The sequence below is a fragment of the Sesamum indicum genome, linkage group LG13 (assembly GCF_026168435.1).
Source record: "Sesamum indicum cultivar Baizhima isolate 11 linkage group LG13, ASM2616843v1, whole genome shotgun sequence".
Taxonomy (NCBI): domain Eukaryota; kingdom Viridiplantae; phylum Streptophyta; class Magnoliopsida; order Lamiales; family Pedaliaceae; genus Sesamum; species Sesamum indicum.
The window spans coordinates 7,774,933-7,798,863 of record NC_142669.1 but is presented as its reverse complement, the minus strand read 5'-3'; the positions used below and the strand labels follow the sequence as shown (position 1 = coordinate 7,798,863).

Sequence of the window (23,931 nt, the reverse complement as noted above, 5' to 3'; positions counted from 1 at the left end):
ACCTACACTCACTCGGACACGATTGATCTGAATCTCCAAAAAAGCATATCAATCAAACAAATATTTTCTTAAATAATTTTGAAAAAAGATTTCTTTTATCTTATGATTCCGGAAAAATCAATCCACCAAACTTTCAAGAAGGATTTTTGTATTGATTGGGAATGAATGAAAAGAAATGCTAAAACGTAACCAAAAAATACTATACTAAATAAAAATTTTGAATTTGAATTCTACGTATGGGGGTATTGGTAAATTTATATAGTAGTTTGCAATTTAGTTTATTAATCCGTGCATTATAAAATTATTGATGTACTTGATAAATTTAATATCTTAATATGTTTTATAATATAATTGTTTGTGTTTATAAAAGAAAATAAATAAAAGATTGTGGAATGTATGATTGGGACAACATCAATCAAAACAAAATGATTTATTTGTAGAAAGAAAAAAAGACATCTAGAGAGGTACCTAGTTGAAACAAATACGGGCAGCCGGCCATGAACAGAATTGTGGTCTAAGGACCTTGAACGCATCAACTCACAAAATATACATCAAATACGACAATCATAGAACTAATTAATTACACACACATGATGGTGGTAAGAAGACTTTGAAAGAGTCCGTTTTTAGTTTATCCCAACAACATATAAGCCGCAATTGTTGATGTAGTGTGAACCGGGCATGTACCAAAGAATCATGCCTTTTTTCCATTTTAATAATGATATTTCTCTACTTTTAATTAATCGCCAAAAAATAATATTATATATATGTATATAATTATTTTTTCTTAAATATACTTATGATGTATTCAAATAATTGTGTTTATAAGATTAAATTTTAATACTCAGTCTAAAACTTTACATATCTAAAGTTCATATATATGTCCTTTTCCTATTAAATGTTTATCTATACTAATTATAAAGGGTAAATTACAACAACTTCTTTTAAGATTTGGTATAATTACGAATATTGTGAACTGAACAAAATGCCCTTGTAAACTAAGAACTCTAATTTTATTTCTTTTTAATTTTTTAATGGACTAAGTGGATAATTTTTTTTATAGAGTTTCAATTCTTTTCCATCTACCCCGTAGGATTTTTTTATCTTTTTCAAAAAGACAAAATACAGTAAGAGCATAATTTCATACCTCCATTCAAGGATTACATAATTTTAACAAACATCACGGGGATATTTGTAATTTTTCAAATAATAAGAGTGTATTCGTAATTATGACAAATATCAGAGGAGATCGTTGTAATTTATTCGATTATAGAAGAAACTTATTTTGTGTCTAATGTAAAAGTGATTATATAATTTTTACATAATCTGCCCTTTACTTTTCCATGATGCACTAATTCTTTTTTCCTTGCGAAATGAATTTACTAATTGATTTTGCATGTAAGGATAATTCTCATACCAATTTTGAAATTACCTAAATTACCCTTTTCACCACATTACACGTCTTCCAACCCAATCGTCTCTCCAAGACCATGATGTAGCATTTTGTTTATAATTACAAGATTTTTATGCTTGCGAGGGTCACGTGCTGCTATTTCATATCTGTAAGAAGTGTGTGATTGAATATTAATCGGGTCAAGTTTTTTAGACCCATTATCTCTTTCTTGGATCTTTGGAATTTGCAGAAAATCATGGCCCAGAACTTTGTACCGTCTTACTGTTGGGCCACACTTTATATATTGTGTACCATGGGCAAAAAAATAATATAAAAAATATAAATTATGTTCTTTTAAAATGTGTCATAATTATTACTATTTTTTATTATTTAAAAAATTACAAATTTTTTCTTGAAATTAACAACAATATTTAACAAATATCCCTTGTGACAGCCCATTACAAGAGGTATTTATTAGACTACGATTAAATTAAGAGAAGTATTTGTAATTTTCAAATAATAAAAAAATATTTATAATTATAACTAAAATTAGAGAAGCAAGTTGTAATTTATTATATAAAATTCTAAAATGCCACCATGGTCGTTTTTTTTCTTTCCCTTTTTTTTTTTATATAATTTCTCATTTGCGAGGCAGAAAAGGGCAACCAACACGATGTTCCTTATTGCTTGATTGTCGAAAACCTAACTCCATTATTATAAAATGTTGGATTTGAGTGATAATTACTGTTCAAAAAAAGTGTACTCGTTACCTTAATTTTACAAAAAATACAAAAAGCATGAAAACCCAGAGCTCTTCATAATTAAGTCATGTATGTCTTCTGTCGAATATTAGAAAATTTAAATAGCAAAAAAAATTAAATCCTATAAAGAGGGAGAGAGAAGCGAGAGTGTGCGTGGATGTGTGTGAGAGGGGGTGTGTAAGTGAATGGATGGGGATACTTTAGTCATTTGACATATTAATTTTATATAACTTATAAGATCTTATAAAAAAATATTAGAAAATTTAAATTTTCTTTTTAAAGAGTTTACAAGATCTAAAACATCCCATTTTGAGATCTTATATGCTCCTTTTCAAAAAATTAACCAAACACTTTTTGAATTTATAAACTCTCAAAAATCTTATAAAATATTTTGAGAATTTAAAATGCGAATAAAATCCCCAAATCATACGAGTGGACGTTGTCTACGTGAATTTGATACTCGCCAAGGGGACCAATCTACACTATGATAGTGGATTCAAGAACACAAGTCGCCATCACACTCATGCCTTCAAATTTTTTCTACTCATTAAATTAGGGATATATATATATATATATATATATATAGTCCACTGTGAATTAATTACTTAGAGGCGGAATATATATTCAAAAAAGAAAGAAAATCAAGTTATAAATATCGTACATCATGTTACATACACATGTATACATCTATTTATATCTACATACGTATATTTACAATAACGTTTGTTGCATTCCAACTCGACATCCCATCGAATAAAATATATATGTCAGACACGTAACTGATTGTTGGGATTCGTTTAATTATGAGCATGCATGCCCATTTTAACTATATTTAAGGAATGTGTAATGTCTTAAAATTACGTGCATGTGTGTTGTAGATAATTAAGACGACATCGATATGTACGTAGTATAGTCATATATAGTTGGAAGTCAGCTTGTTAAATGGGAGCGATGGACAAATGTAATGAGAATGGAAATATTGTTGAGGATGTGATGAGTCCTACATTGGATTGGGAGATCTGTTGAGACAACAATTGACAAAGACTAGAGAGTAATGAAAATTGTAAGAGCTGCTGCTGCTTTGATCCCACTGACCTAACTCTCAAAAGGACAATCATCATGGATGCTTCCCATGTCTTGCTCCTTTCTTCTCTAACCCTTACACTGTTGCCCTGAAAACGACTTCACTCTTCTTCCATTACTTATACACACCACCACTTTCTTACTTATAATCATCAATTCCTCCAATTAAAAAAATCGAGTATTTTTTAATTTTTTTGGTTATTCTATTTATATATGATGAATTTATTTACACAATTTATCTTTTTCAATATGATCGTTGTGTTCAAGTATTTAATTATAGTTAAATTTAAAGATTCGATCGATGTTGCAGTTGTGTATAATTAGCTCAAATTTGTAACAGAACATATATATCACCATTTTTAGAAATTCTTCATCCATGGCCAAGAAACAACAATATACATGGGGCAAAATATATATTTTTTTAGTCCCATAAAATAAGAGTAGAATTTATTTTGGTACCACATCTATGGCAGGTGTCGCTTTTAGTCCCATGAAGCTCATAATCACGTATTTTTAGTCCCAAAAGTCATGTGCGTTGTGGTTCTGAAACTAAAAATACATATTTGGAATTAAAAGACGTGATTTTAAGTTTTATGGGACTAAAAGCGCCACCTGCCATAGTTGTGGTACACAAAAAAATTATGCCTTTATTTTATGAAACTAAAATGATATTTTGCCCATATATATGTATACAAATATATCTCCATCTATATATGGAAATTCTAACCCAAATCGAATTTGATAATACCCAAACCAATTATATGATAAGTGTAATGTATTTAATGTATGAAGATTGGTATACAGTTAAAAGAAAAGTGAATCAATCACATGAGAGTGTATCACATTTGCTGTATGAATGATTTGGTTCGGGTATACATAATCCGGATAAGAATTTTTGGTCCATGTATGTAGAAATGTTACCAAATGAATGCTAGTTTGGCAATGGTTCTCATTGATGAATTCATTTTTGTACAAATTAAGACAAGGGCTGCAACTAAATTGAAAATCCCTCATTCCTACACTAGTGTACACATACAATACATGCATGTCAGCCAGCAATGTAAGGCAAATACACAAGCCCACCCATGGCTGCTTGCACCCAATCATCATCACCATACATCATCTGCCAAAATACAAATTTAATACTAATTAAGATATGCTCGAGGAATACAAGAATATATACATACATATGTAAGGATAATGAAGTTCCAAAACAAACACAAACACACACATGCATACGGACAATTAGTTGAATATACCTGCGAGGATTGGTCGTGGCCGTAAAATGATGAACTGTTGTGTTGGTAAGAATTGTCAGTTGTGTTGATGACATTACAATTCTGATGATGAATATGTTCACAGGGTGGTTCGTTGTGCTTCGCGAATCTTCCGCGAATTCTTACACGCTTGTCCGCTAGGGTTTTGCGACAAGCATACTGAAACAGAAAAACATATATGTAGTTCAATATATTCAGATGATTAATTATTAAAGTATATATACGTAGACGATGAATGAATGAACTGTATGGTACGTATGTGTATACGTACCTTGATGGTCTTGTTGAAGTTCCTCTGGTTTCTTTTCTTCAAGTATCTCAGAATTCTGTCCTTCCTTTCTTCAACTGAGTATCGTCCAACCTTCACTTCCGATTCCTCCACTTCCGGTACTAATTGTTTCTTGTCTTGTGCTCCCTCTACCTGCTGTACGTAAATTACATAAATATTAGCGTAAATTACAACGTGCACCCCTAAAGTTTGGCATACCGACCCCTCGTTGTTTAAAAAATTACAGATACGTCTGATTAAATTATGTAATTCTTGTATGGAAGTTTGAAATTGTCAAATTGGCCCTTGTTGTAAGTTTTTCTTTTTTGGAAAAAATAAAAAATTATAAAAGAATCCGATAGTGGATGAAAACAAGTTGAGAATTGCAATAAAATTATTTACTTAGTTCATAAGAAAGCTTCATAAATTTTTTAAAAATATGTAAAATTATAATTCATATTTACACGAACATTTTGGTCAAACTTAAACTAAGGATTGGACTAATTGTTAGACGATCGTTAAAATCTAAAGGGTATTGATAATTTTTCAAACAATACATGAGTATTTGTAATTATGTCGATCCTAAAAGAGCTCATTGTAATTTATCCTAAATATTAAATATCCTCGATATTGTTGCTGCAAAATGTTCTTAGGTATATACTAATTTCTTCAGTTCATGATATCAACTCCTAGCTGGTACGTTAATTGTATTATAATTTGTTACATTGATCTCTCTCGTAGTGTGACAAAAACTAGTTTGGGCTATATATTTATATATAAACGTGTTACTAAGACATTATCAGTGATGATATATTTGACTATCAAATGCAAAAACACTTGAATGAACAAAAAAAAAAAAAAAGGTATAGTTATAACAAATTATTAATTAGTGAGAGAAAATGTATTTTTTCGTCTCATAACTTAAATTTTTTACACTTTTTACTCTAGTGGAATTCTCGAAAATAGTCCCATAACTTTAAAAAATGCTCACTTTAAGTCATTCAACAACTCCTGCTAGGTAATTGAAGGGGAAAAGAAAAATAAACATGTATATGTTACATGGCCGTTTCGATCCGTCTATTCTGAAAAAATAACGGTTACATGGCTTGCACGATTTTTTCAACAAGTGGACTAAAAGTGAGAATATTTTGAAATTATAGAACTATTTTTAAAAAATTTCATAAGTAATGAGACTGAAAATTTGTTGGGCCTAAATATGAAACGAAGAATACTATTCCCCTCGAGGGACTATGTAAAAATTGGCACTCATGAGATGCATTAATTAAATGACAATATAAAATACACTATATATTAACATCTTTCGACTAATTTAATTCATACAGTATAAAACTAACTTTTAAAGTATTATTATTAAATGATCAATGACATATATATATGTTATTCAAGTTGGATCACACTATTAGCATCAGTTAATGACACTATATATATGTTTTATGAGATTTTATTTTCATCCAACATTTACGACCATCGCTTATCAATGTCAGCAACTCAAGCGCAATTTTTTTGTTACTATTAAATTTATAAAATTAAACCTCGACAACTTTCATAAATACAGTAACATAATATATGTTGCTATTAATGTTATCTTCCTTTTGCAATGAAAGCAAATGATGCAAGAAGTCATACGTAACGTACCCAAATATTGTCAGCAATCGTGTCATAATTAGTAGTTGGCCATGACTCTGCAACAGCCATTAATCCACTGCAATCTTCTCCAGGCTGATTTCTGTAATTATTACAACCTGCGAAATCATAAAAGCCCATGGACAATGCTGCCAAGGAACCCCAATCCGGAACCCCGAACTGGTCAGGAAACGAAGTCACCGAAACTGGTGAGTTAATGTCAGAACTCATGAAAGCCGGCGCTGTCGTCGTGTTGTTGTTGAACATGTTTAAGGTTTCTTCGATGGTGGGATCTGAAAGTGTTGCCGGAATCGGGAGGCCGAAAAGTTCAGGGAGAAAAGCAGTGTAGTCGGAACGAGGGTTTGAAGCAGACATTGGAGAGATTGTGAAGTGTTTGGAGGGTATGTGAACAAGAAAGTGGTGGTGCTTTCAAGTGTATATTTATAGCATCAACAGTCTTTAAACAAGTTGCTTCATAGACCCTTTCTCTTTTTGTTGTACTAGATTTTTAATTTTTAATTGTAAATTTTATTGCATCTTTTGATCCATTTAATATAGAATAAATTAGGGTTTAACTCTATGTATTTCTATATAATATTATAAATAAGTAAATTACTCATTTATAGAAAAAAATAATAACAACTCACCCTTTATTTTTTAAAATGAAGTAATTTACCTCTCTATTTAAGGAGATAAATTGTTTTATTTTGAAAAACATAAGGAGGTAAATTGCTTTATTTTTAAAAATAAAAGGAGGTAAATTGCTCTTTTTTCATAGGGAGTAATTAATTTACTCATTTGCAATATCACAAGGGAGTTGCTTGCATTTTTTGGATATAATTATATTAATATTTCTTGAGGTTATGTCAAAATACATAAATATTTCTTGTATTTTGTAAAATTACAGCTACGAGGATTGCTACTGTAATATTTAGAAGGGGGTATTTGTTTGTAAACTTTGCCTCTGAAGAAAGGGAATAGATATAATTACAACTATAAACCTCAAAGGGTGTATTGTAATTTTGCAAAAAGTAGAAAATATTTGTGTATTGTAATCACAACTATAATCGTGTATTTTTTCATTCATGCAAGTCTTATTATCGTGTATGAGTCTATAATTATATTACTTAGTGGAAGCATTATTAAATTAAAAGTTTATTTTTCTATTAATATTTCAAAAAAATTAAATATGATATATATTAAGCAAAACAAAATTTATTATTATTTATAAAAAATAATTACTATTGACAAACAACAAATGCAACTGTAATAAAAAATAATATCATTTTAATATATGAGGAAAAAATAATCTTTAATCAATTAAATTTATTTTAGAAGTAATTTTTCGCAAAACACTATCTAATTTGGCTTTTGTTTGCTTTTTATTTTTTTTACAGACACTACCACTTTGTATTCTGTTGCAATTTTCAATTTTTTTTATAAAAATCACTTTTTTTAAAAAAAGAAAGTTTTCACAAACACTCCCTTAGTCTGCTGTAATAATAATTGTTGATTAGTTAAAAATTAATATTGATGATTGCATATAACTGTAACCGGTTTACTCGATAAAAAATAGTATAGCTTATAGCAATCAAAAAGTGGGAGAGAGGGGATAAAAATTTCTTACTCAAATTACGTTTGATCGAACTAAACTAATAACAGGTAAGTGTAATTATACTTGCTATGTAATTAATTATTTTTTTGAATTATACATCAATCACATGGCACGATTATTATATTTGTTATATAATTGATTTAAGTTTAACTAAATTCAATTTGAATTAGAATTTTCGAATCCGATATATATATATATATATATATATATATGGATATATATTGAGGCGAATGGAGGCTTTGTATTTATCCTCATGTGCCACTATTCTCTCACTGTTTAAAGCTGACTGCTTTTATAAGTTCCCAGTAAAAATCTGACCTGTAAAATGGGCTAAGAATATAAGCTGCAAAGATTTCGCATCAGGTGCAATCTCTTCCAAAAAAATAAAAATAAAATAATTCAAATCAGAATTTTGACCATATTAAATCAATTATTTTTGCATTTATTACACGATTAACAATTCTCTATAAATTGGATACTAATGTGTGATTAACGAAGAATGCTTGGGAAATACCAAAAAAGCCCTTCATTAAGGGCATTTCCGTCATTTAAGCGAGGATCCGCGTCTTTTCTGTTCGACCCGACCCGAATCCATCTGCTTCGAAGACTCGGACAATAATAGCCGTCCGATTGCGGACGCGGGTCGGTAACTCTGACCTGCTGAGCCCTATATATAGACTCGAAACGCCGTCATTAAAGGTACCTGTTATGCATTTATTGTGATCGAACTTTGAGATAGAACACTTTTCTCTCGATCAACCTAACTTGAGCATCGGAGGGTCATTGTTGGGGACGTGCTCGACGAGCTCACTTTACTTGTTTCATTATCAGGGGACCCGAAATCTGATCTTGGAAGAATACGTAATCTTTGTGGAGATCGAATCTCGAGATCGCATAATTCGACCTGGATCAGACACTAATTTATATGATAAATGCAATGTATTCAACATATCTAACAAATGTTTATTCAATTGAAAATATGTGTCAAAATATTAATAGTAAATAAATTCTCTCTCTCCCAAATCTTAAATTTTTAGATAAGCTAGTTGTTTGATGTAAGTATTAGCATCCGACCAAACAAGAGCTGTAGGTACAAATCTCGTCACCATCCATTTATAAAAGAAAAGTTTCAGGTGAGAGGGATGAGGAGAAAGGATGTGTTAAAATGTTAATATTAATCGATTTTTCTCTCTAAAAATTTAATATTTTCAGATGAGATGATCTTTTGAACATTTGGGCGCACAAGTATTTCCATTTCAATTCTTATTTGTTTCACCCAAGAAATTCTTTACGGAACCCAAGAAAAAATAAACCTTTTTTTTTCCCTAATTATTGAAAAAAAGAAACAATTTTCTACTTCTTGAAATATAAACTCTAAGGTGGAGCTTCAATTATTGGTCAAACTAATTAAGAATACAGGATCAATTAACACCCACCCAAAAAAAAGAAAAAATTCTTTCATTTTTATGTTTCTCAGTTTGGATTAAATATATTTTTAATTTGGTGTTTTTGCTCTTTCATTTATTAGGATAGTATTTATATCTCACGTCTATTTAAATTTTATGATTTTAATTCTTTTTTTTTTTGTTGGGGTTCACCTCCACCGACGAGATAGATGAACTTCGATGAGAAAATAACTAAAATCGCAAAAACTTAAAAAATGTTGGATCAAATACTATCCTATAAAGTTAAAAGACAAAATATTGGTAAAAATGAGCCAAGAAGAACAGTAATCCAAATTTTGGAAAGTCATGTGTGATGCAAGTGCTTTTTTAGACGTGAATGATGAACTCCGAAAAATGGGATTGAAATTACATAAATTAAAAAAAATACAATATTAAAATGCTATCCTCAAAAGTTAACAATCGAAAATGTCAAATAACTTAAATTACGGGTCAAAAAATACATTTAAGCCTTGTCAATTTTGTTATATTCATTGAGGCTGTTTATCAACTTCTTTTATCCACTCAGGAAAGTGAAAAAGTGTAGAGGGAGGGAGGGAATATGATGTGCTGATTGAATGCCAGGGAATACAGCTCAAACATCTTTCATGCCGTTTTATTGTATATCACTTTTAAATAATAATTTAATTTAATTGTATACTTTTTTTTTAAAAAAATACGTATATGGATGTGATATTAATACAGATGACACTAAAATATGATAAAAGAATGGAATACAGTTGCTTCTGAGAGAAGTGATCATTTGGGGCGTGGCTATTTTCCGCCTAAGAAACATTTTTGAGTAAAAGGAGAATAGAATATAATAGATGGTCGTACAGGCAGCTTTGTATCAGGTACCCTGACCGCCAAACCTTCTTTCTATCCCATCAAAAGATATATATATATATATATATATATATATGCTCTAACTTCACATATTAAATAATAACGTGTATAAAACGTGATCGAACAAACACACGCGTCTGTAAAGCGCCCTTCAATAACCAAAGAAAGTTGGTACAAACAAGTTCAAATTCTTACGAGAAATAATGGGACAAAATCATTAGTTAAAATTAAATTATTGATTCCATCTTCAAATGCAAACCGCGACATGATTGAATGCAGAACAAAATAAGATTATGTGAAAGAATAGGAAATAACAAAGGCCTGAATCAAATCTTTGATCGACTGCAAGTTTTTCTTCCCAACTTTTGCATCTCCTGTTTCAGTTGGACGGGAACAAGTTCATGTTCGCGCACGTTGCCTGGAGATTCATGTTAAGCCAATATTAGATTGAGGGGGCATAGTTGCTAGAGAATTTTAGCACTTTTCCCTTTTTTCCCCCTTTCCTTGGCGATGTTATGTTTAGTCAAGTATTCTCTGATACTGATAGTACGATTTACCTTTGTTTTGCTTGGACAAACAGAGATCTGCTGCTCATGGATTTGCCAATCTTTTCATGCAAACATAATTCTTTGCCCTCCAATGGGGAGTGCAACACAATCCCATCTGTATCAAAGGATCGACAATTATTTTTCACTTCGCATGCTAAGGGAAAATGACTGATTGGCAAGAATTGTGTCCGAAAATTGGATGTCTGCATATTTGCTGTAGAACAACAGGTAGTGCTCCGGATACAAAACATATAAAGTATCTACTCTGAAATCATTATGCTACCACTACATAAATGTCACAACTTCCAGTGAACATTTCATTGTTGAACTGCTGCAAGTTAGGTCACATATTGTCAGAGTCGCTTGAGGAGAAAAACCGCAACACCATATAACAGTCTATGGTTCATGCCAGAACTTAGCATTACCAAAGAAATCCCTCAACACACATTTCTTTAGGTACGCACAACAATGCATATGAAATCCTAAAACCACTCAGATTTTGGATGAAATAAGAACATGTGAGTCAAGGAAGAAGCAAGTAATAGGCAGAGGAACAAAGCAGAAGCTTCCAAAAATCTTCTCGACGTACATTACAGTGAGCAATCCATGTGAGTCGAGCCATATAGACTTGTCTCAGATGATTGGCAATGTTGAAAATGCAATTTTTATCACATGATTCCTTACTTTAAAGAAATATAGAGAGACTTGGCCTAGTAAGCTCTCTTCCTCAAGCTTAGTAGATTGCATTTTGTACAAATCTATTAACAACCAAAAAATCTAGAAGCAGTTATCCAGGGAGCCTCAACCAGGTATTGGTTTAACCTGATACAGAGTGCTTGTAATGCGCTGCTAAAATCACAAATGATATCTCTGCCAAAGAGAATGGTGCTCGTAGGCAGTATTCTCTGAGCTGAAAAGTCCAAGCTCTTCTAGTGCATGTTACGGTTGAGCAACCCTTGAAATGATATATACAGATCTTTATTATCTACCCCAAATATCTCTTCTGCTCTTCTCAGGGTCTCCTGAAAGGGTGAAAGGGAGGGAGGGAGAACCAAAAGAATTAGGAACAGACAGAGACATATTTTTTGGCAGTTAAATGTCGGATCGAATTTTTTATTTCAAATCCTATTGTATCTTCTATTCCATTTAATATATACACATCATATTTACAAAATCTTTCTGTAAATAAAATAGATGACGTGATTTTTGTACACATGGGATGTGTATATTAAATGCAACAGGATTTGAAATAGAAAACCTAATCTAATTCAAATGTTGATAGGTAAGTTTTTAATCACCTCACGAGATTGCCTTTGTGCATTTAGTTCCTTTATGTTGGCCAAAAATGCACTGAATTGCTCAAGTGATAAACGACTCCTGCATTCAACAATATAAACACATAACCAATAGGCAAAGCAGACCCTTAAAAGCTTATTCAGCCTAATTATGTTTACAGGCACCCCAATAAACAAAATTGAACATGTCAAACTCACCTGGCCTGGCGGAAGAACTCCTTTCCATCACTACGAGGAGTCCGAGCTACAAAGTTCCGGTAACAAAAGAAATAGAAATCAGGAGGAAGTCATGACAGGTAAAGATGCACACTGAAAACCCTTGATTTGTAAAAGGAAAAGATAAATGGCTCTCTGATAAACAAGAAAAGCGAGATTGTGATTGATCTCAATCAGGTACCAGATATAGATTAAAATCTTTGAAACTATTACAGACCTGGCAGTGGTCGTCCATGTGGAGGAGAGTTTGCTGCCGATGATTGCTGGCTTGATGGGAACCATGAAGAAAGTGAACCCCGTCCATCATATTGGGTTCTAGGAGAAGCAGGGTTGGAAGTTGTCCGAGGAGAATCAGCAACTGAGTACCCTCCATAGGAGACACTAGTAATTATTTTTGGAGTCCCGACAGGAGTAAATCTAGATGTTTTATATGGAGTCATAAATAATCTTTGAGCAGCTTGCTTAGAGACTGTAAACCAAAATAATTAGTAAAATCATTGCTCATTGCACAACCTCAAAACTGTATATCACAAAGATCAAGATTCAGGTAATACCATCATCATTTATGCTTGTGCTGTCAGTAGACCCACTATAAGAATGAATTTTTCTGTAGCCATTCGACACGTCATCTGTAATACATATAGCCATAATGGCATAAAATAAGTAATCACACATTGCTATAGGAAATAGACGGAAAGATGTAGTTGAGACTGTAAACAAGCATAACATTCAGAATATGACCAAACATGATAGCAGCGTTCCACATAATGTATTTTCAGAACTTAAATTACCATTTTTGGAGTATGCCATGGAAACTGATTGGTCGTAAGTGCCAATATCTACAGTTTCTGTTTGCTGGAAAGGTAATAATTGAAAGTTAATTCAAAATTTCAAACTTCAGAGCAGAGTAGTTCTGTTAAGAAATGATAGCACTTGGCACAGGTGGATAAACATTAAATTCTACAATCAAGAAGAATGGGAAAAACTAGGAGAGGTAAACATACCGGAGAATTTTCATCATTCAATGACTGCATCAATTGCCTCTTAAACGCTTCCAACTACCAGAAGAGCAGAAGTCAGTCCATCAAATAACACCAAACAGAACATTTGATCCCAAGGTACTAACATCATTTCAAAATAAAAAGGATGAGCAGTGCGACTGGACTTCGGGCATGGAACAGAATTTGCCTATTAGCCAGCTGTATGTCTAGGGACATAGTGTCTTGGAATTGGAACTTGTCAAAAAGGATATTAGTCAGAGCAACCACTTACAGTTCCAATTCCAATAACTAAATTCTACTTTGAAGAACACAGCCAACGAGAAAATAGTAGAAGATACTACAGAAATTTCAGTTTCGAAATACAAGATTTTCTAGGACATCTCAGAGCACCTAACCAGCAATCACGATTACTTATCAAGTGAGCCATAGATTTTGCATAAAAGCATTTTATTTTCTTTTACAGACACCAAACTGAAATACTTAGGTTTGACAGTTGATTAATTTCTTTAGCTCTTGCTTCTTCAATAATTCACTCACTCAAAATGAACCCATCATTGAATTTCCCTCATTATTTCAGAAAAAAGAAAAAGAACAGCAACAGAGCAGCTAAGACTACATGTTTGTCAATCATAATCTGAATGGAGAGAATATCTCAACTTCCCTTATCCACCAACAAGAAACATAGAAAACAAAGTGAAAATTCTCAACATCATTCTTTCCCAGTTAAGAACAAATTGTGATTGCAGCAAGAACAGAAGAAGTATTAATAGTTGTTCGGCACAGGAATACCTTCGCCAAATCACGACTGAGCTTCTTTGCAGTCAAAGCCAAGGATTCTTTCTCCTTCAATAGCTTCATCTGCAAAATAATCATCCAGGAAAAACTCAATCCATCAACTTCCGAATTACAAATTTTAAATCTTAAGTAAATATACAATACAATATTTCGAGGGGAAAAAAGAAACCAAGAGAAACCCAAAATTTGATCAAAACATAAGAATACATTATCTTCGTTCGCGATTCTCAACCGCAATTCCGCATCCTCATACGCACCCTCTAGCCGCGAGACCTTGTCCTCGAGCTCTCGGATGAGTCTGTCCTTGTCTTGGAGCTTATCACGGAGGCTCCCCGCCTCCGCCTCGAGATTAGTGACCCGCGACGCAATTGCCATGGACGTTATCTTACGAGCCAGATCCAGCTGATCGTAGGGGTCTATCGGTATGACCGCCAGAACCTCGTCAGGAAGGTCAAAGGCCAGTCCGACCCGGTTTCGGGCCCCGCCTTCGTGCGCCATGTGCCCAATACAAGCAGCCCTAATGTCCGCCAACCGAATTCCGGAAGATTAAAGAAATTCGGAGGATGATGGCCGGAGATTTGGAGCTTGTGGGGATCGATGTCTGAGAATTCTATGCTGGAATAATTCCTGTAATTAGGGGAATGTGAAAATGTAAATATACGGTGAGGTGGTGATGGAATACGTAGAATGCGGATGATTTGAAATTTTGGGTTTTCCCTCCTCCACTGTCGCTTTTTTAGTGTCTGGTCGGAAAGTGACATATATTGCTCTTTCTATCTCAAAATTCAATATTTTCATTTTTTTATAAATAATCTTTATGTTCAAATTCTTTGTTTACAATCAATCCAGATGCTTATTTACATCTATGTTACGATAGTAACTAAGTGCCACTAACTGTTAAATATTTATTTCTCTGATGTAATAACATGAATTAGTAAATACTTATTCATTTTCCAACTTCATTTAAAGTTACGTCAATTGGTGGAAAGAATAAATAGTTGGTCAAATTCGATACAACAAAGTTTATGATTAGTGCAAATATATAATTGTATAAATCAATTACTTCAATACTCCGTTTGAGTTGGCTTGAATTAAAAGTTCAACAAAAAGTTAAACCATAACGGAATTTAAAAAAGAAAAAAATTCAACAACATTCGACCTCTTTCATCTCCGATTCTGGTTCATGTCCAGCATGTCTACTTTTAAGCTATATGGCCAGTGACCAAACATAACACCACCAACATTTTTTGTTTCAATGTAGTAAAAGATGACAGCATGCACACAGGACGTGTGCTGGTAATTATTGGACTTACATACATTTCATTTCCTCTATTAAGCACTTCTAACTTATGAAAATGGATATACAAGATGACTCAAGTGCCAGGCAAGCAACACCCGTGTTCTGTTCGTACGGTTCCTTTGCATCCAGATGAGCACAGAGGGATTGAAGATGTTGTGCCATGACGTGCATTCAGATTACATCTCAGCAGAACACAATGGCTGGCATTCCTCATATGAGCCGGATCAGAGTTTTAAGGCAGAGTCTGTCTCTCCATGGTGTTTAGTAGCAGTTCACGCATCCAGTGTCAACAGGAATAGCAGGCACAACAGGGAGAAGCACATTTTAGTAACAGTCCACGCAGATAGTCAAAGCCAGATTAAGGGAACAGAAAATACAATTTCCACCAAGAGTTCAGATGATGCATAGAAACATTGGCTTTCTTCAACCAGAAGTAGCTTGACCTCTGGAAATGAACATAGACCTACTGAACTATGTCCTTTTCTTAACCAAATCATTTAACTGCCCTCACACCAACAGTTTTAACACGAAATCGATATTGAGGTTCAGAACCATCATCATCGTCATCATCATCTTCTTCTTCACTAGAGACATCTTCAACTCTGTCCCACCTCGAGTAGTCAAGATAAGAATGCCCCTTCGGCTTTGGAATTGTTTGCCAACCCAAGGACTTCTGAACAATTGTTTTCTGCGCGCTCTGATTTTGTGAGCTGACAATTTCAGTTATTGAACTGATGTTTCCTGATTTACTTTCTTTATTCTGTGCAGTTGCAGCATTATCATTTACGTAATTTTCTTGACCTCCAAAATTTTCCACCTCTTTGCCATCTTGTTTTTCCCACTCATTTTCTTCCAACTTCTCTTCATCTATGTGTTCATCATCTTCTTCAAGCTCTGCTTCATCTTCGGGTATCGTAGCAAGTGACTTTCCTTGAACAAGAAATACGACATCTTTTATTGACAAAGCACCAAGATTGTCTAAACAGATTCAAAAGAGTGAAAACTCTACAAAATTATTGTTTCCACAAATATATCAAAATGCAACAGAATTTAGTTAAACTCAATGGCTGATCCTGGAATAAATGAAAATGAACATATTAAGTTTTCTTTTGTTCATAAGAGATACATAGATGAAGAATATTTCTAGAGAAACAGTACATAATATTATCACCATCATACTAGAGAAATTTACAAGATTCCAAATGCATCAGAAAATAATAAATGAGAATGCAAAAACATAATGATTCGGGGGTCAGAATATATTCTAGACAATTTTTTCACAATGTCAAACACATGATTACTACACATGTAATATGTTGTTTAAGTCAAGCCATACTCTTAAAAGCGACAACTTCTAAGCAGAGAAGACAAAATTTAAAGCAACGCTTGCCTTATTGAAAAATAAATCGTTAACTAAAAGGAAAGCAGATTGAAGGAAAATGGAGTAACTACCAATTGAGTCTTCAGACGGGCTTGAAGGTTTCTATACACTTCTGATGATGGGTTCAACTCCATGAGCCGGTTGACATCAAAAAGTGCTGAATGGTACTCCTTTAGGGTCACCAGTGTTTGAGCTCGCAACATCAGTGCTCCAGTGTGGTTGTGATCAAGCTCCAGCACTGAGGTGCACTCTTTCGCAGCCTGTGATATTTGACGACATGGTAGGCACACATAAAGCATCACCATATCTTAGATGTATCACAAAGTTCTATCCATCCCCCCTCCCCCCATTTTTCGGAGGTCTGCTAAGATTTTGGACTATATGTTTTCTTGGAAAGGGCAAAATGGTCATCAATTGGCCTAACGACCGAAACGGTTAATGTAAGAGAAAGCATGATAATAATTGTCCCACTCGTAAAGTCTGTGGTAATAAACAGAATTGCAACTCACACAAGTAGATACAAACCAAACTTCCAAAAATCAGTTCAACTTAAAATAACCATAACGATCAGATGGACAATTAAACAAGTAACTTCATACGTGGTAGCTACCTTATCGAAATCGTGGAGTTTGAGATAACACGCAGCACGATTGCTGTGGAGAGCAATCTTCTGCGGCTTGGTCTTGGCCATGGAAAGTGCCTCTGTGTAATAATCCAGCGCCTCGGCATACTTGCCTTCCCTATACATCTGGTGCGCCCTCTCGATCCTATTGATCGTAGCCGATCCCGATGCCATCTCCGATCACAAATCTAACAGTAACAAATAAATCATGAACACAAACCCCGATAATTCACGGGAAACAAACAGCGATCTCAAGTACCCCAGAAGCAATTTCAGCCTAATCAGCTGTTAGAAAACAAATAAAATTTAAGCAAAGAATTTACGAATTAATTGAGAGATCAGCAAGGGAATCAGATGAAAATAAACGTTTTCTGTTGCAGTGTTTGTGGGATAAGAAATCAGAGACTGAGGGAGGACGAGGAGGAGGAGATAACTAGGCGAAGGAATTAGAAGGTTGGGGCATGGCGTGGCATTGCCGCGTGGGGTGGGGGGTATGGGTTTTGGGGCGGGAGTGCAATTATAGGGGCTCCACATGTGACCTCGATTATGTTCAAATCATTTCTTGATCCAACAAAATGACAAATTTCGGGTCCAAATAATGGAGGTTCCGACCCGCCTTCTCGGGTTGGGCCGCCCGTTGTAGTGAAAAAGGATGTTGCTCTTTCAAACGTAGTAGTCAAAAAGGATGTTTGGTATCTTATGTATAAATTATATAAACTTACATATTATATATAAATATAATATTTTTATAAATTAAAATAATTATAGAAATAGTTTATAAATATTTAATGTATATACATAAGTAATTAATACATATTCTAAAATTTTTAATATTTTAATGTCTAAAACATTCACATAATATTTTTTTTAAAAAAATTAATCCTTTTATAATATTATTGTCTCATATTTATAAAATTACGATAGTATTTTTTAAAAAATTATATTTTTTAATATTTTAAAATTATTAACCTGGCCTGCCCGACCCAACTTGGCATGTCTCAAGTTAGGACGAGTCGTGTTTGGGTTTTGACAAACTCACTCTGAATTCGTCCCGTTGCTATTCCTAATCTCTCAAAGGTTGTCTAGCACGGTTTTCTTTTTTTTTTTTTCTGTTTGTTTTATAAGTATCTTATTATATTAATATCTCAAGACGGTGATTATCTATTGAAATATCAGCAAAGTTTGGAGCATATAATCTAAGTTATAGATTTTCCTTGATTAATTAATATTTGATTGAGGCAATGTTGGACTTTTTTGTCAAATTAATGAGAGAATTTTGTTTCATCCGTTTATTGTAACGTGAATTTACTGATTGAATTGAAATATTATTCAATTTATTAATATGGATATAATTAAAAGAAAATGGGATAATTACACTCTCTTTTCCTGATGGTTGGTGTAATTACACGTACATTTTCTGTGTTTTGAAAAATTACAACTAACACTCTTAAGGTTTGATTTCACCTAACAAATAAGTTCACCCTGTTTGCCAAAATTAACTAAATTTGTTAATATTAACAAAAAAATTGAGTGAAAATTGATATTTACCCTCAATTAACTTATTACAAACTTATTGCAAGTCAAATAATTTTTTTCGAATTAAACTACCCTCATAACAGTGAAGATATACCTTCTCACATGCATTAATACGTGAAAACGTATGGGGATAATTTGATTATAAAAAAAACTTTTGACCTCCTATAAGTTAGTAATAAGTCAATCGGGGATGAATATAGATTTTTTTTATTTATTTTTGTTAATATCAACAAATTCGATAAATTTTGACTAACATAAGGATTTATTTGTTAGACGAAAGTAAACCTCAGGAGTGTTGATAACTTCATGAAACTTAACTCTCTTCCAAAAAGTTAAAGCTAGTGTTTTCTTCCAGTAAATGAATCATTCACTTTCTAAAGAAGAGCCAAAAGAACAGCTGTGCCATTTATCAAGTAACACCACAGATTCAACAACTTATAGGCCTAATATCCTAGTTTCTGCAATACCAAAACCACATTACTAGGAAACTGTTATCACTCAAATATATATGAAACTGCCCATAATTAGAAATTGAAAGAGAATGACAAATGTAATAAGACGTAGATGGCATTCGTTGGCTTAGAAGATAAAAGCAACACCTCACTTCTTCTATATTCAAAATGGAAGTAAAACATGTTCTATCGTGACACACACACACATACACACACACACACACACCCCACACCCCCCCCCACACACACAAAAAAAAAAAAGACACACAGACAAAGAAATGGAAAAGTCGGAACAAGGAGGGAGCATCATTCAGCAAACCTTCTCAAGTTTGTGGTCGATAAAATTGAAAAGGAAATGCAATAGCTGATTAGAACATATAAAAATATATATTACTTGACATCATGATCTTAACAGAAACTTGCTACTCAAGATCATGATTTTCAGAGAGGTTGATCCAAAAGCTGGATAGTATTAATCACAAAATCATTACCTTAATACAATTACATATATAAAACACACTGGGAAATGCTGCAACCTTCTTTGCTCCAATAATTGCACTGGGTTTAAAATAGCAGCAATACTTAAGCTCTTTTTGATGCCCACAGTCAGGCTTCCCCCAAAGCATCGAATAGCAACCAACAAGTAAAACAACTTTAAACTCAATAAAATTTCAAAGCATTACTGCAATATTTCAACTAGCAGGACCGATCACTTGTCGCAATCACACATAGCATACTCAGTAAATATCAGAATTCTTACAATTAGAAGAACAAAGCAATTAAAATGATATATTACATCAAACTGAGAAACAACAAATGCACCAAACTAATGCATTGTCCACTAAGCTAAAGTGGTTTTCATCAACAAGCTCATCAAACATCAGATTAAAGATTGAATAGGGCACACTTAGCAGCAGTTTAGAGGAACCTTAAAAGCAAAAGACATATCACCCACTGTAGAAGCTAGTCCTCTTCATAGCGATGTTTCCACCTCTTCTCAAACCGCTTCTTGCCCCTACCCACTTGCGAATCATCTGAAGCATTGATGTCGGAATCAGAGTCTGAATATGCCTTCCTTCTCCTCCTTTTATGCCGCAGATCAGAAGAATCATCATCTGAATGATGGTGACTCCTCCTCCTCTCCTTCCTACTCTTCCTCTTTCTTCACATGCGCTTTAATTCCTGCAATTTATACCTGCAATACCTAATTCAGAAAAGTGCGTTCAATTCCTTAAAAAGAAAAACAAAAAAGAAATATAAAAGTACATTCAAGGTAATCCAACTACCCATACTGCTCAAAAGCAATATGAAATTAGAAAGTAAATCAAAATCCAAAATTCTATGAATACATGGGATGGTTAACAAAAAGCAATTAGCACTGGGTTAGCTTTGTATTTACTAGGCATTTCAGCAAAAGCCCAAGCGACAAAAAACATAAATTACATAAGACACCTTAACCTTTAACAAAGTAGCATAAAAACTTGTAATGGGTTTTGATTATTTCATGAAACTTAGCTCTTTTCCAAAAAGTTAAAGCTAGTGTCTCTTTCCAGTAAAGGAATTATTCACTTTTTAAAGAAGAGCCACAGTAACAACTGTGTCATTTATCAAGCAACACCACAGATTCAACAACTTATAGGCCTAATATCCTAGTTTCTGCAATACCAAAACTACATTACTAGAAAACTGTTACCACTTAAATATGTATGAAACTGTCCATAATTAGAAATTGAATGAGAATGACAAATGTAACAAGACGCAGATGGCATTTATCGGCACAGAAGATAAAACAACACCTCACTTCTTCTATATTCAAAATAGAAGTAAAACACGTTCTACCTTGACACACACACACCCAACACACTCACACACACACACATACCCCACACACGCTCACACACACACACACACCCCGCACACGCACACACATACACACCCCCCCCACACCCATACCCACACACCACACACACACGCACACCCACACCCACACCCACACCCACACACACACCCACACACCACACATACACTCACACACACACAAAAATAAAAAGACGCACAGACAAGGAAATAGAAAAGTCAGAACATGGAGGGGCATCATTCAACAAAACTTCTCAAGTTTATGATCGATAAAATATAAAAAGAAATGCAGTAGCTGATTAGAACATATAAAAATATATATTCCTTGACATCATGATCTCAACAGAAACTTGCTACTCCAGATCATGATTTTTAGAGAGGTTGATGCAGAAGCTGGATAATATTAATCACAAAATCATTGTCCTAATACAATTACATATATAAAACATACTGGGAAATGCTGCAACCTTCTTTGCTCCAATAATAGCACTAGGTTTAAAAGAGCAGCAATACTTAAGCTCTTCTTGATGCCCACAGTCAGGCTTCCCCGAAAGCATCGAATAGCAACCAACAAGTAAAACAACTTTAAACTCAATAAAATTCCAAAGTATTACTTCAATATTTCAACTAACAGGACCGATCACTTGTCGAAATCACACATAGCATACTCAACAAATATCAGAATTCTTACAACTAGAAGAACAAAGCAATTAAAATGATATATTACATCAAACTGAGAAACAACAAATGCACCAAACTAATGCATTGTCCACTAAGCTAAAGTGGTTTTGATCAACATGCTCATCAACCATCAGTTTGAAGATTGAATAGCGCACACTTGGCAGCAGTTTAGAGGAACCTTAAAAGCACAAGACATATCACCCACTGTAGAAGCTAGTTCTCTTCATGGCGATGTTTCCTGCTCTTCTCAGACCGCTTCTTGCCCCTACCCACTCGCGAATCATCTGTAGCACTAACGTCGGAATCAGAGTCTGAATATGTCTTCCTTGTCCTCCTTTTATGCCGCAGATCAGCAGAATCATCAGAAGAATCATCATCTGGATGATGGTGACTCCTCCTCCTCCTCTTCTCCTTCCTACTCTTCCTCTTTCTTCCCATGCGCTTTAATTCCTGCAATTTACCTAATTCAGAAAAGTGCGTTCAATTCCTTAAAAAGAAAAACAAAAAAGAAATATAAAAGTACCTTCAAGGTAATCCAACTACCCATACTACTCAAAAGCAACATGAGATTAGAAAGTAAACCAAAATCCAAAATTCTATGAATACATGGGATGGTTAACAAAAAGCAATTTGCACTGGGTTAGCTTTGTATTTACTAGGCATTTCAGCAAAAGCCCAAGCGACAAGAAATATAAATCACACAAAACACCTTAACCTTTAACAAAGTTAGCATAAAAACTTGTAATGGATTTTGATTACTTCATGAAACTAAGCTCTTTTCCAAAAAGTTAAAGCTAGTGTCTCTTTTTTCAGTAAAGGAATCATTCACTTTCTAAAGAAGAACCAGAGGAACAGCTGTACTATTTATCAAGCAACACCATAGATTCAACAACTTATAGGCCTAATATCCTGGTTTCTGCAATACCAAAACCACATTACTAGAAAACTGTTAACACTTAAATATGTATGAAACTACCCATAATTAAAAATTGAATGAGAATGGTAAATGTAACAAGACGCAGATGACATTTATCGGCACAGAAGATAAAAGCAACACATCACTTCTTATATGTTCAAAATGAAAGTAAAACATGTTTACCCTGACACACACACATACACAAACACACACACACACACATACACCCCCCCTACACACACCCATACCCACACACCACACACACACTCACACCCACAAACCCCCCCACACCCACACACCACACATACCTACAAAAAAAAAAGACGCACACACAAAGAAATAAAAAAGTCGGAACAAGGAGGGGGCATCATTCAACAAAACTTCTCAAGTTTGTGGTTGATAAAAATGAAAAAGAAATGCAATAGCTGATTAGAACATATAAAAATATATATTCCTTGACATCATGATCTCAACAGAAACTTGCTACTCAAGATCATGATTTTCAGAGAGGTTGATCCAAAAGCTGGATAATATTAATCACAAAATCATTACCTTAATACAATTACATATATAAAACACACTGGGAAATGCTGTAACCTTCTTTGCTCCAATAATAGCACTGGGTTTAAAATAGCAGCAATACTTAAGCTCTTTTTGATGCCTACAGTCAGGCTTCCCCCAAAGCATCGAATAGCAACCAACAAGTAAAACAACTTTAAACTCAATAAAATTTCAAAGCATTACTGCAATATTTCAACTAGCAGGACCGATCACTTGTCGCAATCACACATAGCATACTCAGTAAATATCAGAATTCTTACAATTAGAAGAACAAAGCAATTAAAATGATATATTACATCAAACTGAGAAACAACAAATGCACCAAACTAATGCATTGTCCACTAAGCTAAAGTGGTTTTCATCAACAAGCTCATCAAACATCAGATTAAAGATTGAATAGGGCACACTTAGCAGCAGTTTAGAGGAACCTTAAAAGCAAAA

The 23,931-nt window shown here is 33.7% G+C and overlaps 3 protein-coding genes across 5 annotated transcripts; all 3 read right to left on the bottom strand.

Moving 5' to 3' along the window:
- Positions 1-4,053: 4,053 nt before the first annotated feature.
- Positions 4,054-6,862, bottom strand: ASML2 (activator of spomin::LUC2). 2 transcript variants are annotated; one of them, XM_088877247.1, is made up of 4 exons: positions 6,439-6,862; positions 4,786-4,935; positions 4,497-4,673; positions 4,054-4,360 (listed from the first exon to the last, which is right to left on the bottom strand). In XM_088877247.1, exons 1-4 carry the CDS (start codon positions 6,799-6,801, stop codon positions 4,286-4,288), a joined length of 765 nt encoding a protein of 254 aa, XP_088733373.1. In that variant the 5' UTR covers positions 6,802-6,862; the 3' UTR covers positions 4,054-4,285. The 2 variants fall into 2 exon arrangements, with proteins under 2 accessions (XP_088733373.1, XP_011097636.2); XM_011099334.3 differs by having other exon boundaries at positions 4,786-4,938; positions 6,439-6,860.
- Positions 6,863-11,440: 4,578 nt separating this feature from the next.
- Positions 11,441-14,925, bottom strand: LOC105176513 (uncharacterized protein At4g15545). Of its 2 annotated transcripts, none has more exons than XM_088877203.1 (9): positions 14,392-14,925; positions 14,179-14,247; positions 13,393-13,446; positions 13,180-13,243; positions 12,943-13,017; positions 12,606-12,746; positions 12,371-12,416; positions 12,176-12,254; positions 11,441-11,899 (listed from the first exon to the last, which is right to left on the bottom strand). In XM_088877203.1, exons 1-9 carry the CDS (start codon positions 14,680-14,682, stop codon positions 11,807-11,809), a joined length of 912 nt encoding a protein of 303 aa, XP_088733329.1. In that variant the 5' UTR covers positions 14,683-14,925; the 3' UTR covers positions 11,441-11,806. The 2 variants fall into 2 exon arrangements, with proteins under 2 accessions (XP_088733329.1, XP_011097635.1); XM_011099333.3 differs by having other exon boundaries at positions 12,606-12,857; positions 14,392-14,924.
- A 402-nt stretch (positions 14,926-15,327) lies between these two features.
- Positions 15,328-17,989, bottom strand: LOC105176512 (uncharacterized). Its single transcript, XM_088877204.1, is given in 4 exon segments — positions 15,328-16,360; positions 16,363-16,414; positions 16,937-17,125; positions 17,476-17,989. Coding segments are annotated over 4 exon segments (810 nt in total). The 5' UTR covers positions 17,662-17,989; the 3' UTR covers positions 15,328-15,977.
- Positions 17,990-23,931: the final 5,942 nt, after the last annotated feature.

Bases quoted from the DNA above. Each gene is read 5' to 3' on its own strand.
- LOC105176513 (XM_011099333.3), bottom strand. From the start codon at position 14,682: ATGGCGCACGAAGGCGGGGCCCGAAACCGGGTCGGACTGGCCTTTGAC. The intron at 14,248-14,391 runs GTATTCTTATGT...ATTATTTTGCAG, and splicing joins GAATCGCGAACGAAGATAAT to ATGAAGCTATTGAAGGAGAA. The intron at 13,244-13,392 runs GTATGTTTACCT...TTACCTTTCCAG, and splicing joins TGAATGATGAAAATTCTCCG to CAAACAGAAACTGTAGATAT.
- ASML2 (XM_011099334.3), bottom strand. From the start codon at position 6,801: ATGTCTGCTTCAAACCCTCGTTCCGACTACACTGCTTTTCTCCCTGAA. The intron at 4,939-6,438 runs GTACGTTACGTA...ATTTACGTACAG, and splicing joins CGATTGCTGACAATATTTGG to CAGGTAGAGGGAGCACAAGA. The intron at 4,361-4,496 runs GTATATTCAACT...GTATTTTGGCAG, and splicing joins GCCACGACCAATCCTCGCAG to ATGATGTATGGTGATGATGA.